Below are 15,518 nucleotides of genomic sequence, written 5' to 3' on the forward strand. Positions count from 1 at the left end.
TGCCAAAAACAAAAACAACGCACGTGCCTTGTTCGCTACCGTCGACAGACTAACTAACCCTCCAGTGTCAGTAGCCTCTGAATTTCTATCCACCAGGGCGTGCAATGATTTTGCCTTCTTCACTGACAAAATTCAGAAAATCAGACAAGCAGTCAGTGCCTCTGCATCAGGAACAGCAAATGTTTTGTCTCTGTGTCCACCTAATATCAATTCAAACACCATGACACAATTCCATCAGATTAATGATAAAAACCTAGAGGACATTATACAACTTCTGAAATCCTCCTCTTGCTGCCTTGATATTATTCCAACAGGGTTTTTCAAAAATGTTTTGCCTTGCATGGCCTCAGATATACTTCATATAGTAAACAAATCTCTTCACTCAGGTGTTTTTCCACAGGCCCTGAAAACTGCAGTCATTAAACCGCTCTTAAAAAAGCATAATCTAGACGTTTCAGTAATGAACAATTACAGGCCCATATCAAACCTGCCATTTCTAGGTAAAATCATTGAAAAAGTAGTCTTTCAACAGTTGAGTAATTTCTTGCATTTAAATAGCTGTTTAGATGTGTTCCAGTCAGGCTTTCGTCCAAACCACAGCACTGAGACTGCTCTTGTAAAGGTCTTCAATGACATCCACTTAAACACAGACAATGGCAGAACTTCAGTGTTAGTATTATTAGATCTCAGTGCTGCGTTTGACACTGTTGACCACAGCATATTACTAGACTGACTGGAAAACTGGGTGGGACTTTCAGAAACAGTTCTAAATTGGTTTGAATCCTACTTAAAGGACAGAAACAACTTTGTTTCTATGGGTAAATACAAATCTGAGTTGACAAATATGACATGTGGGGTTCCTCAAGGCTCCATCTTGGGGCCTCTTCTCTTTAACATCTACATGCTACCACTGGCTCGGATAATGAAAAACAACAAAATAAGTTACCATAGCTATGCGGATGACACACAAATGTACATAACCATTTCACCAGGAGACTATGCTCCAGTTAAAACACTGAGTAAGTGCATTGAACAAATCAATGACTGGATGTGTCAGAACGTTCTCCAATTAAACAAAGACAAAACTGAGGTAATGGTTTTTGGAGCCAAGGCAGAACGTATAAAAGTTAGCGCTGAGCTTCAGTGTGCAATGTTCAAAACAACAGATAAAGCCAGAAATCTAGGTGTAGTCATGGACTCTGACCTGAGTTTCAACAGTCACATTAAAACAGTTACTAAATCAGCCTACTATCACCTAAAGAACATATCTAGGATTAAAAGACTAATGTCACAGCAGGATTTGGAAAAACTTGTCCATGCTTTTATCTTCAGTAGACTCGACTACTGCAATGGTGTCTTCACAGGTCTCACTAAAAAATCTATTAGAAAGCTGCAGCTGATTCAGACCGCTGCTGCTTGAGTCCTCACTAACACTAAGAAAGTGGATCACTCACATCACTCCTGTTCTGAAGTCTTTACACTCGCTTCCTGTGTGTCAAAGAATAGATTTCAAAAATACTGCTGCTGGTTTATAAAGTACTGAATGGTTTAGGCCCAAAATACATTTCTGACCTCCTGCTAAATTATGAACCATCCAGATCTCTCAGGTCTTCAGGGACTGGTCAGCTTTCTGTCCCCAGAGTCAGAACTAAACATGGTAAAGCTGCGTTCAGTTATTATGCTCCAAATATCTGGAACAAACTCCCAGAAACCTGCAGGTCCGCTGCAACTCTGACTACTTTTAAATCCAGTCTGATGACTTTTCTTTTTGTCGCTGCTTTTCATTTGAATTGAAACTGAGCCGTTGTGTTCATCAGTAAAGTGGAACTTCTGTGTGAACTATTCATATCTTAATGCACTGTAACTTTTTATTCATGTACTTTTTATTCATGTATTTTTTCTTTTAATGTTTCTTTTATTATCTTTTACTGTTTTTAAATGCCTTTGTCTGAATGTCTTTCATTTTTGTAAAGCACCTTGAATTGCCTTGTGTTGAAAGGTGCTATATAAATAAACTTGCCTTGCCTTGCCTTGCCTCGCCTTGCCTTGCCTTGCCTTGCCTTGCCTACATTGAAATGTAACACCTTAAGACATTAATAAAGCAGAGCTCTACAGACACATTTAATTTGCAACCAACTCAATCAGGCTAACCGTTAGCCAAATTAGCTGCTACTGCAGCTAGCTACAGTTGAAGAAAATATACTAGCAAGGTAAATTGTTTCTATGAACTCCATGATGCTCAGCAAAAAAATGCTATATGACCTACTTTTATATACAATAAAAGCCCCTATTGTTTCCAGATTTCTACATAAATGTGTTTATGTATTCAAATGTTCATTAACTTTTAAATTGCAAAAGTGTTGGCTTGTATGAGTCTTATTAGCATGTATGTTCCTTCACTTTGATTGAATTTATTGTCTTTTAGTTAATAAAGATTAAATTAAATAGACCAATTATAACAAGTAAATGTCAAAAACAGGCCATATTATATTAAATGCATGCCAACTCAAATATATACAAAATGCATAAACAAGCTGCATTTGTGTTTAATTTCACAGTCAATTTAGATAAAATGCAGACAATTGCTTCATTGCCAAACATCCTTTTGCACATTTTCATCAGCTTCCTCAGTGTGTATGGACTTGGTTGTGATTTTCCTGCGACACTGAGCGTCTTTGTTGCAGTGAAGGGAAAACATGATGACCGCCAGACGGACGGACAGACTGTACACAGTCTGTTGGGTACTGTTTGTGTCTGTTGTCATAGCAACAGGCTGGGATGGCAGAGGCATGGTGGAGGCTGCTACGTGATCCATGGACATCGAGGGCGGGCGTGCAGAGAAACAGTTTGGGAAGAAACCAAAAAGGTCCACAGAAGCATCTGGTGGATCTGCAAAGACTCAGCTGTTCCGGCTACCCACAATGCACCAGCATGAGCATGATTTTATTTTAAAAGTAAGCATTGCTAAAGAAGTTATTTCATACATAATATTACATTTTAATATTGGTGCAATGTTATTTAATATGCTTTTGACATGAGCTATTAACCTGAATGTGTTGTATTCAGGTTTATTGATAAGGTTTTTGGTTTAGTTTGTACTGTTTTTGAGGTTCGGCACATATGGATTGCTGTGTTTTTGTACATTCTTGAATAAATTGATGACCCCGACTTGTCTTGTGTTTGACTTTTTCTTGAAACTGTTGTACTTCTAATACATCTAGTTATATTTTGGGAATGTTGTGCTTTATTGAAGCCAAAAATCATGCAGCAAATGTCACCGGTTGACATTTATAATAATAATAAATTATATTTCTATAGCGCTTTTCTTGAACCCAAAGACGCTTATTATTATCATTATTATTATTATCACATATTTATGTGAGTAGCAGCAGAAAGACTGCAAAAGTCATGGGTCGAAATAAAAAGGAAATGCAGATTAAATTACACATAATGAACAATGTGACACTAAATGCAACTGACATGAACGTTGTCATTGACAAGAAAAAAGGTCTAATTTATGGGTGTTCGACAAAGAATAAATACAATTAAATCAAGAAAGAAACAAGAGTTTAATCAAAATGTCCACTTTAAGAACAGGAAAGGGTTTGAGGATAACCACTTCATTACTACATCATGGGAATACACAATCATTTTTAGAAACCAGAGTTTAAAAACATAAAATAAAAACAGACAAACTAAATGTTTCTTCTGAATGAGAACACAGTATGTTTGCTGGTTTTTATTGGACGAGTGAGCACTGCTGGCCTCTTCAATCAAGCTTCCAGGCAACGTTGAACCTGATGATAAAGAAATGCAAACACACATGAGGCTGGGCAAAGTACTACAATGGATTTGCTTGAATTCAAAAGGGCTGTGTTTGTCTTAACAAATAGGATGTACAAGGTGAACAAATATAATCAAATGCACATTACCTGTTTATTTAAATGTGTGGCTTTCAGCCCCACCACGTCCAAATCCTGCAAACATAAGAGGAGGGAAGGAGTCAGTGAACTAACAGAAACAGGCATTTCAGACTTTTATTTTGAAAATCTGAAGAGAACATATTCTTTAACAAAAGATAAGAGTTTAACGATTTGCACCAATTACGTAAGGACTGGTTTATTGAGGGTGGGAGCCCATCAGGTGACATTGTGTGCTTTGATAGGATGGTTTACAGCCATGACACTGTGAGTTACATAAAATAATCCTCACACAGGGCGTTACACCTGAGCAAATGCTTACCTTTAGGTCCAAACAACGCACTGTAGCAAGGGTTATGACAGTATGGCTTGCCTTCATGCTGTAAGAGGAATACATGTATTAGCACTAGTGTATTGGAAACATTCACAAGTTGAAGTATCTGTATGACATCAAATATGATGAAAAAGTGTCTATTATTTGATAATACCTCAAAGAAAAAAAAAACATGTTATTATTTCTATTTCTATGGTCTATCTTTATGGTAATTGTTAATTTATCTTTTGTTATGTGCCAAATATATTTCGAAATAGTGTTTCATATAAAAATCCCCCTTTTCTCTCTTCCTGTAAAGATGTTTAATGAATCATCTTGTAGTCTCTATATATACATTTATCCAATCAAGTATTTTTGGCGCCAGCAGGTCCATCAAGTTTAACTGCACTTAGCTTGTTAGTCCTATAGCTAGCAGAGCGATATATTACGTTTAAGTGTAAAAAGTAAAATATTAACCTGCATAACATAGTCTAACACATCTATTGTGACAGTAGTTTGAATACAATAAGACCAAATCATTAAGGTCATCATTAGCTACTACTAGAAAAACTAGGATTTTATTTATTAACTTAAATTCTGTCATATCGACTTCAGAATGGAGATTCAATAGTGATTTCATGAAGCGCTATCAAACCCCAAAACCTGTGTACATTAACAAAGATTACAGGATAAGCTTGAATGCATTGTTTGTTTTCCAGGTGTCTCACCGATGTGTGTGAGCCTGGCGTCAGCGTCTTGCTGCACTTCTCACATTTCAGACAGGGCCTGTGCCAGTCCTTGCCCAGGGATGTTACCTTCTCGGCTGCAAAACACACACACAAAGACAGAATTAATCATCATGGCCTTGAACTTTGTCCACTGTGGTAAAGAGACCAGTCACAGGGTCACAATATCAGTTTGAGACCAACAAGATTATGTGTTTGTAGATACATTTGAGAACATTATGTGGGTGTGGTGCTTGAGGGTAAAAGAGAACTGAGTGTCCCTAAAGGAATCTGTGCAACTCCTTCCTCATAAACTATGATAAAGACTCTCTTTATCTGCAGGGCTGATCTGCACAAACACCCATGAGGAGGACTGTAAAAGTGGGAGGGGAATCCGATCCATTGGTATTGAGTTTCAGGACTTTATTGGAGAAACATTGGCAAGAGTTTAGACGACTTTTAAGACCGTCACACGTGAATATCTGGCCAAAGAATCTAATGCAAAAACCAAAAAAAGCTACACGCTGTGAATGCAAGAGGCCAGGGAGGGCAGGCACAGGATATGCTGAAAATTACAGAAGTGTTATCATGATGTGAAATAGTTTCTACCAAACATGTCGTAACTGAGGAGCACAAAACAAGATTGACATTTGCAGATTTTATGATAAACTTCATAAGAATAAGAGTTCAGGAAGGTCACGTGATGAATGCAAATAACTGACCTTCCCACATAATTTGGATATGACACACTTCCTTTGTAATTATGGCCTGAGATTATCCAAAACAAGGCAACAGAAGCAGGGAGTGCTGCAGGGGGAGGTCAGCCTCTCAGGCCAGTGGCGTAACAACATTTCAGCACAATATGGTGGAGCTTGTTTGACCTGAAATAAATACTGTGTACAATCTCAAATAACAAATTAGTGGACTGAGTAAACATGTCTGTCGATTGAGTAATGGAGAGGAAGTCTCCCAGTTAACGCTGGGATCAGAGTCCATCCTCAGTTGTGATCACGCCCATGCAATGTTGTGTTACTCCTGATTGTGTATGGATCTGATAAAGCATTCTTTTTTGTGCCATTTATTTTACCAAACGATATGGGAATAAATGGGCCGTGAGAGACAAGTAGATAATCCGATCTGCTCTCTGCATCAACTCAAACTGACATTATGGAGTCATTCCAGTATACACAAACACTCACATCTGAGTGGAAAAACACACTGTGAGGGAGACTGTTTAAACTATTAACCCTATTCAATCCCAACAAAAGATTAATGGGGAGGTTGTATAACAGTTTGTCAAGCTAAAAAGGATGCTAAGAATGCAGTATGAAGCATTTAGGGTTGAATGAATGACCTTAAATACACTCTCTACAGCATGAAGTCCATTTACAAAATAGTTTGCCATTTATGGGAATACGTTTGAGCCTATTGTGGCCAATTTATTTGATGTGCTTGTTTTGTAATTTTGTTGGTTAGCTTAGCTAAACGTAACGATTTGAAACGTAGCTCTTTCCGAACACATTAACGCTGTGATATCCAGGAGTTTTGTGTTTAATCATGAGCTTTATATGTGCTGGTATAGATATCGTTACGGTAGGACAGACTAGCAAGGACTAACCAGGCTAGCTGTGCTTCTTTTCTTTTTTTAATGAGACGTTTTCTGTGGGGAAATTGACTGGATTTAAATCAACTTGTACTCATGTCAACCATCTGCTGGCTGTAGCCTTTGACACATTTGACATTTTGGGAAAAAGGATAATTTTCTTTCTCACTTTTCTGCCAGTTAGTACATTAATGTTGATAAAAAATTAGGTGCCAGATTATAAGCATACATCCAATAGGAAGCCACAAAACGGATGGCAGAGCTTCGGAAAACAAGCAAATATATGGAAACTAAACACAAGCAGGCAAAGCTTGTTTCAAAACGTAGAGGCAGCTCAGATAGCTTCGTTTTGCAAATGGACGTGAAAAAGCACGGCCTCCAAGCAGGTTTACAGCTCACAAATTAACTTATTGCATTACGTTTTGCATGGTTTAGCGGACAGCATGATGTTAAAAGGGAGTGAAGCATGTTTCCAATATTGTCACAAACTATAGTTTTAGAGAGCATGGCCTGTTTTAAAGACATTTCATTCATTGATGCCTTCCTCTATGCACCAAACACAACCTAGCCTACATGTTAGTTTCTCTGCAGCACTTAGTCTAGCACTCGAAAACGAAAAGAGGTGTACAAAATAGATTTTAAGTATTTTTGTCTTGTGCTCTCTTTGTATCTGGAACTGCACCAAGTTCCCCCCTCATCATTCAGGGAGGCAGCAGTAGCCTGATTGTTTCCATCTGAGAGCTTAGAAACATTAAGATAGATGAGCTGCAAACAAGACGGAGAGGACGGGGGAGTGCAGCGGTGAGGTGTGATGGGGGTGATCACGGTGAAGGAGTGAGGTATGGAGAACTTTTATTGAGGAGGTTTGGAGGGGAAATTGACGCTGGCAGTTCAGGATAATGATGTTTCCACATAAAGAATACAATGCTCTGTTTCAGGCTACTATTCCTCTGAGGTATATTTTAGAAAAGAGCATATTTCTATGGTGGGCTTGTTCTGGAGCGAGACAAATTGGTTTGCTTGTTTTGGCCAGATGGAGAAAGTTTATCCATGAAAAGGAAAAATGGGACGCAAAGCTCCCCGGTCGCACGGTCAATTCATCTGACTGACAGTCCAAAGACTTGGCCTTGTATTCTGTATTGGCTATGCGTCTCCCAAGAGAAGACTTACTTTGTTGCTGCACTACTGAGCTGCAGACAATGTGCTAAATGGATTAGGACACAAATAAAATGGAGCTGTTCCTTTCCTCCCCGGATGCAGTAATTGCTCCGGGCTTTGATGGTATCCTCATGAGAATGACCTACAAGGATGGAGACGAATTGCAGGACTGAAAAAACCTGCTTCCTCCGCTGCATCCAGTCATTATTCATCTCAACTCCAAGGAAACTTGATAACAAGAAAGCTTACAGAGTGCAGTGACCTTTTCAGGTAATGTGGAATTAATGTGCAAAACTGAAAACATGTAAATATATAGATATAAACAGCTAAGAGGGTAGACTGACTGCTAAGGAGTTAGAAATAGTGATACAACTGCAGTAGTAAGAGTAACTAAGTACAGTTGTACTTGAGTATTTCCGTTTTCCGAATAAAATATTGTAGATTTTAAACTTTAGGTTTAAGTTTTACATTCGAAACAATCCACAACAAACAGTTTATAAAATATAACGCATTATTTATAATTCCTTTAAAGTGCATAAAGCAGTTATAATATGCTCCACCTGACACCATGTCCTGCATTCAAAAATGTACTTTGGTAAAAGTACAGAAGTAATATCAGGAAAGTATTATGAGGAAAAAGTGCTTCGATTTCAAAATAGTTGTGTATAAGGGCCCTTGTGTTTTAAGTGGTAGAAAGTACTTCTAAGCTGTAGGCCACTTGGGTAGATGCAAAATGTTGAGGTATTTTACTAAAATCATTCACATTTCTGCATTGTTCTATATAAATACACACAATTTCAAAAGGACACTAATTTAAATACATTTATTTCACAATGATAGTTACATACAAAGTATGATTTTGCATCCAAAATACATAAAGCACTTAGGATTAGCTACACTTTAATACAATTTCAAATACTGCCTTAATTGCATCGAGTACAACCAGTACTCTTTTATTTCCCAAAGTTTTCAAAGGTTATTTAATAGTTGACTCGTAAAACACATGTCATGTGCCTGTCAGCGTGTTAGTTCAATTCAGTTTCCTGTTTCCTCATTTGAGCACAAAAAGACGCTAAGATTTCTAAAATCAGGAAACACGATATGCTCTGCATGTGAAAGAAAAACTAATTGGAGGAAAATAAAAACAACGAGAGCAAATCTTACCGAAGTAAACTTCCTTCTCGCACTTTGGACACTTAGGCATCTTGTTGCAGCTGTGTAGGTACGGGGTAGGTGTAGAAAGTGCTGGTGATATCCTGCGGCTGTATTGTCTGTCGCACCTGCCTGTCGCTCTGACCACGCCTCGCTGAAGTGCAGATGTGCGCAGCGTCCTCTTTTTATAGCACCGAGGAAACTGACACTTTTCTCTTTTTTCTAACAGTGGGAGAGGCTTGAGTTGAGTGTGAGTGAGTGTACGCGCAGAAAACATCACAATGAAGCACTGAAATTAAAGATGTAAACTAATTAAACATATCCTCTTGTATAGCAGTTTGTCATATTACCAACTACCTTTTATTAAAAGTAAGCAATGCACGATAAATAAACACTATTTGAGTTTTTTTCTTTCTATTAGAGTGCATTTTAATATTATTTTATTCCAATATTATAAACTTGCTTTTTGTGGTGTTTTTGAGAGTCACAAAATGAATAGAGTTCAATCGGATGAAATGACCATTACAGTAAAATCCAAAAGTAATAAATTACATAATAAAATGTATGAATAAGCAAAGTACCAGATCATGGGATTCCAATAGAGTTTGTAGCTCTCATCTCATAAATTTAAATGTTAATTTTATTAATCTGTTGAGTGCTCCCATTTGAATGCCCAAACACTAATTACAGAACATAAGAACAATATATATTACAGAACAACATATCCCACACCAAATCCTATCAAAGTTGGGTAGCTGACACTTTCTGATCCTTAATTATTTACCCTGTGTGAGTAAATGGACCTCCACGCTGCTCTGTTTTACTTGATATGTGACTCCACTCCACCAATCTATTCACGATACTGAATGGCAAGATAACCCACTTGATACATAATCCAAGTCAAGGTGAATCACCCAAGCTGGCAGGGACTCAAGCAAAAACACACCTTTTGTCAGCTGAGTAAACCCTCTTTTTCTGTGGCTGGTCTGTAGAATGTATTTATTGTAAGGTTAATGAGTAAACATGGCCGTCCCTCTCTACAGGCCGATCATGCAGATTGCGTGGGGCCTCACCTTGCGGAGGGGGCCTCATCTTGCGGAGGGGGCCTCATCTTGCGGAGGGGGCCTCATTTTGCGGAGGGGGCCTCATCTTGCGGAGGGTGCCTCAACTGAGCCGAAAATGCGGCGCACCTATGCGCTTATGCGGCGCAATTAGTGTGGCGCGGCACGGTTTCGCCGCTGCGAGGCTCCACCACGGGCTCCACTAGCATCCAGCTGTCCAAGCTTAACACATGTTGCAATAATAACTAGTAAAATCAATTGGATAATACACAAGTAGGCCTAATAAATTAGCATTTAAAATTGTTAGCTAAATGTTTATACGGCATAAAGTAGGCTAATTAATGAACAATAATTATACAACTATCACATGACAAATTATTTAAACAATGTGTGAAAATCAGAAGGGAAGTATCAATGCACCACCCAGCTAGCAGATAATTGACCCAAATCAAACGCACCTAACCCTAACCCTTCTGGATCTAGCTAACATGCTAACATGCTCATGGTGGACCTTCAGTGAGGCCTTCCCACTGTTAGTGACAATAATCTGAGACTGCTTGGATTCATTCAGTAAAATACTTTCTGAGAAAGAACAGACACTTGGACCAGTGAGGCCGAGGGGACTTTTCTAAAGGCTTTAACCAAGCAGAAAAAGTTCAATCTGGAGCTAAAGGAGGAGGAGGCTTAACGTTATGCAGAGACTCACAGGATGACGTTTGAAGAGGTGGGTGCATCAACACAAAAACAACTGCGTTACCTAGCAACAGTGCATTGTGTATACAAACAACAGCTCTTTTGTTGCCAATATGTGTGTTTAAGCAGCTGCTGTGGCGTTTATATTGAGTTACTCAGACTCTGTTATCTGCCTGAGGATGTTTTATGCTAGCATTACAGTGGCTGATTTATTTAATTTATGTTTTCCTCAAGCTACACCGGTGTCCATAGGGTTTGTATTTATTAATGGAAACTTGGAGTATCTGTCTGAGTAAGAGGAAGTCAGCTGTTTATAATTGATTATGCACAGGCTGTAAACATCTCTCTATAGAAATGGAATTAAGGCTATTGTTGGTTTGGACATTAGTGCATGACACAATGTATTTCGTAGCCTGATAAAGATGTTCATTATTTAGTTGTACGGTAGTTTGGTTTCATATTTCATCATATTCTCCACAGATAAGCAGCCACATTGCTGCTGGCCTGTTGTGTTTTGGTAACACAGTAGGCTATATCAGGTTGGCTTGTGATTGCACCGTGGTGATGATGAGGATGATGATTACATTACATTACATTGCATTTAGCTGACGCTTTTATCCAAAGCAACTTACAATAAGTACATTCGACCAGGATGATGTCTCTCATGCTTGGAATCTGTTTTGACTTTGAGCTGAAACATTGAGTCCTGGGTGTAATCATTACAACACAAGCAGATCACACACCCAACTTCAGGGCGACCTTTGGCCTGAACAAGAGGGAAGAGTTCTCCTTACTTTATTACATGAATCTGGCCGTGTCGTGTGTGTGTGTGTTATGTTGCTATGCTCCCTTATAGTATAGTAGTGGCTACGCCTGCTGCAGATCCAGACGCACCTGCAGAGTGGGGCATGTTTCTGTCTGTTTTCTCAGTTCAGTGACTCCTTAAAGATAACAAATCCTCCCATCTTGAATTGAATCACGGTGGCAGCAAAACAAAAACCTGCTCTTTTCAGACTGTAACAAAAACCTTTGGTAGGCTATTCAAGTTTTGGGCTTAGTTGGGTATTCTTTGGTTAACTGATCAAATTAATCAAGATAAAATGTCCATAGAGGCAAAATCACACTAACTTGTTTTGGCCACACTGGTAGTAGAAGCGACTTTCTGGATGGTAAATCAGCAGCTTGGTTTTGGGCTGAAACATCATGCGAAACTTATAAATAATGAAATAAAGATTCAGCATAGTTATATCTTCAAATCTTTCTCAAATGTGGTTCACACCTGCTGCATGTTTTGCTGAGAGTCTTTATTATGGATAAGACACCAGGGCCGCCTTGTCATTTTCTCCATGGGATGGTTTCCATTAAATTGGGGAAGCTCTGCTCTCTGCAGATTAATCAGAGAGATAATCCCTCCCAGCCACCCAGGTAGCTGAGGGTCCGCCTCAGCGCTGCACACAGCTCCTGGGTCCTGGGCTCTGGTCCAGGCAGTGAGGTCGGCCCCTGATGTTTCTGTTACTGCCTTGTAATTATGTCTCTCAGTGATCAGCCGCCTCCCATAAATTAGACAAGATTAAGACAGAGGTTTCATGTTCTACATCACTAATCAAGTACAGTGAACACACACAAACTGCTACCACATGAAGACATCAACTGTCCTACAGGAGCGACTTGTAGTCTAGCAGGCTACTGAACACTTGTTGAGATGTGCAGGCCACTAAGAGCACCATTTTAAATCAGTGCACATGTAGAGCTGATTATGATGGTTTGGCACTAGAAACAGAGAGAAAAATGTGGTTATTTCTACAGTATTTTATACTTATATTTACATTTATAAATATTATTTTTTTAGAATTCGATTTGGACTTAAAATCTTACATAATAGTAGTTCATTTTGTGGGCTGATTCAGAGTTTTTGAGACTCGGGAAGATTACATTTGACACATATTTGGCAGATAAAAACATAAAGAATTCAGTCAGACTGGATTTATTCCAGGCAGAGTGGGTGGAGGTTGGCTTTTAAACAAATGTTTTTCTTTTTCTTTTTACTTTACGCCTTACATCAGTATGTCAAAAATCTTGGCCTAGTCCGAGCTGCTTCTTTTTGAGTGAAATGCTTTGATCTAATTTAGCTTTCTTTTGTCCTGCAGTACTTTTCAATGCATTTCAGCTGATCAGCCATCAGGATCAATCCACAGAACAGCAAACTGAAATCTTGTAAAGAAGTTAAAAAGCTTTAAATATTTTACGACTTAAATTGAACTGCTCGATAGATCTGGCACCATATATTGGGCCTGAAATATGATGTCATATGTTTCCTCTATAAGGATAGTCACACCATTTGTAATGCTCCATTTACATCATTCCAACACATGTGCAGACTGTGCGGTGACCTTTGACCTGTGAGTTCATATGATCCAAAAACGCTTGACCAAGAGAATTGCTCTGTGGCTCAAATTCCTCAAACACAGAAGAACTACTGTAAGAGCAGCTACTGTGAGCTACTGTCAGATAGAGTATGTTTTTATTTTAAGGAGCCATCAATTCTGTAGCATGACATCATATCCTGCTGCAACCACATACCGTGAAAGTACTTCATCATGCGAGAATGGAGAGAAAAACATTTCACTTGACGTTTAAATTGCATGAGCATCAATCAGGAAATTAGAGAGTCCTCTAATTTAGAAAGTTAACGGAAATGTCAAGTCTGATATTAATTGCAGAGCAGCAAATAAACTACATTTCTTAATAATAATAATAATAATAGCTTGAATTGATATAGCGCCTTTCATAACCTCAAGGTCGCTTTACAAAGAAACATACAAGGACAAGACATAAAACATAAAAAAATAAAAAAATAACATAAACATAAAACAGGGGGCATAAATGGAAGTGTAAGTGGGGGGGGGGGGGAGTGAGTTATTGTTGGAAGGCGATGTTGAACAGATGAGTTTTAAGGGTTGATTTGAAAATGTTGAGAGAAGGGGCGTTGCGGATTTCTGCAGGGAGGGAGTTCCAGAGGGTGGGGGCAGCGACACTGAAGGCACGGTCCCCGAAGGTGCGGAGGCGTGAATGGGGAATGGAGAGCATGCCGGAGTCTGAGGATCGAAGGGTGCGGGACGGGATGTATGGGTGGAGGAGATCTGTGAGGTACTGCGGGGAGAGGGCATGGAGGGATTTGTAGGTGAGGAGGAGGAGTTTGTAGGTGATGCGGGACTTGACCGGGAGCCAGTGGAGGTTGAATAGATTGGGGGTGATGTGCTCCCAGGGCTTGGTGGGTGTCCTTGCCATGGATCCTTAAATAGCAGCTGCTCTGCTTGTTTTAGTTGTACCAATATTTTCTGGGAATTGCATTTAACTATGTGAGCAGCGCTGTGGTAATACCCCGTGATGGATCAGGGTCAATGACACCACACAAGAACACTTTCGTATTTTGAAACATTGTAATCTGTTTTTAGGATGACTTTGAAACATCTGTCCAGGGATTACAGCTGAAAAATAGCCTCTTAGGTTAATCACACACAATTACAGCAATGTTAATAATGTGCATTGTTCCTTCCTGTTATATAAATAAATAAGAAAACATGATTATACAGTGAAGATAAACATTCAATGACGGGTTGTCGGCCAGCAGATTAAGTGGAGAGAGATGAGGCCGGATGCAGGAGGACACCGTGTCCCTTCAGTGAAGCACATCCTGTCAGGGTGCCTACTCATAGAGGGAAGTGGTTCAGTTTCACACACCTATAAGCAAACACTCTTTCACACACAGACATTTTTTGTAGATGTATTTAGTTTTGCATTTCAGTGTGCTGCACATGCATGCAAGTACTGCACATTCAGATCCGTTAGCATGTACACACAAAGAGGAATATGAATTACCTGCCACAACATCTGCAGCAAATGCTCATACTCCCAAAACAGCAAATGGCTCACATTGTAGTGACAACCCCGTAGAAAACAGTTATCACCTGACTCTGCAGTGAAGCTATAAGGAGTATTTTAGCATTTATTTTTTGCTTCTTAAAACCCCACCTTGTTTTCTCCCTTCCTTAAGTATTGTATTTCTTATATTGGCCTTTCTGGCCCTGCATGTTTTTAACTGATTAGAAGCATGACAAATAAACTGGAGATGAAACAATTTCATTACCAGACATTGAATCTTTACTTTTATTTACAATAATTTGTATTGATTTAATATGAACTAATATAAAATACCTAGAGAATTGCACAAAAATGCAATGCAAGAAGTTATAGTTACTACTCAATTCCAATACCTGTCACTAGAAGGTCCTATAACATATAACACCTGTTCACAAACTACAGAGTAAGTGATTTATGGAAACTTGAACGCTCTCACAGATTCTCACAGCGTCTCTCTCTCAGACACACTCCAGGTTTTTCCGAGGTCACTGTCTGCCCTCTTATCTCCGCTCCACTTTGATGTTCCCATTACCTCACGCTCCTCGTTTGTTTCCTGTGATTTAAATCAGACTGGGAAACTCGGGAGCTTCTGCACTTTGTTGTGGTTTCTGGTGCCGTTATCCCCACATCAGAGGGAGAAGGCTTTATTGGTGCTGCCCTGAAGGCAACCGTTGTCTGTGAGAATTGTAATGATACGTTTATAATAAGAGCAGGACAACTCTCTTCCCGAAAGACTTGATGATCCTTACCAGAACAATGACTTTATGTGTTGTTTTCAACCCTGAAATTATCCTTTAAAAATCGTCTTAGGGAGTTTTTTTCCCCAGTCTAATTTTTGGAAAGCGTAGTATTTCATGCGTAATATCAATCATGTCCGTACAACAACAGTGTATATGTTCCTGAAATGCCCTGAGCAACTCACTGACAGTTTGTGGTGACATTTGTCATGCCTCACCTTATTTTGGAGGGGGT

General features: G+C 39.1%; 1 protein-coding gene across 1 annotated transcript; it reads right to left on the minus strand.

Annotated features, from left to right (window-relative positions):
* Nucleotides 1-3,550: 3,550 nt before the first annotated feature.
* crip1 (cysteine-rich protein 1) lies at nucleotides 3,551-9,053 on the minus strand. Its single transcript, XM_034235291.1, has 5 exons — nucleotides 8,884-9,053; nucleotides 4,962-5,056; nucleotides 4,243-4,300; nucleotides 3,933-3,977; nucleotides 3,551-3,797 (listed from the first exon to the last, which is right to left on the minus strand). The coding sequence occupies exons 1-4, from the start codon at nucleotides 8,921-8,923 to the stop codon at nucleotides 3,937-3,939; spliced, it is 234 nt and encodes a 77-aa protein (XP_034091182.1). The 5' UTR covers nucleotides 8,924-9,053; the 3' UTR covers nucleotides 3,551-3,797; nucleotides 3,933-3,936.
* Between the last annotated feature and the right edge of the window lie 6,465 nt (nucleotides 9,054-15,518).

This window comes from Gymnodraco acuticeps, unplaced genomic scaffold (assembly GCF_902827175.1).
Source record: "Gymnodraco acuticeps unplaced genomic scaffold, fGymAcu1.1, whole genome shotgun sequence".
Taxonomy (NCBI): Eukaryota; Metazoa; Chordata; class Actinopteri; order Perciformes; family Bathydraconidae; genus Gymnodraco; species Gymnodraco acuticeps.

Bases quoted from the DNA above. Each gene is read 5' to 3' on its own strand.
- crip1 (XM_034235291.1), bottom strand. From the start codon at position 8,923: ATGCCTAAGTGTCCAAAGTGCGAGAAGGAAGTTTACTTCG. The intron at 5,057-8,883 runs GTAAGATTTGCT...TGTGTTTTGCAG, and splicing joins CGAGAAGGAAGTTTACTTCG to CCGAGAAGGTAACATCCCTG. The intron at 4,301-4,961 runs GTGAGACACCTG...TTCCTCTTACAG, and splicing joins CGCCAGGCTCACACACATCG to CATGAAGGCAAGCCATACTG.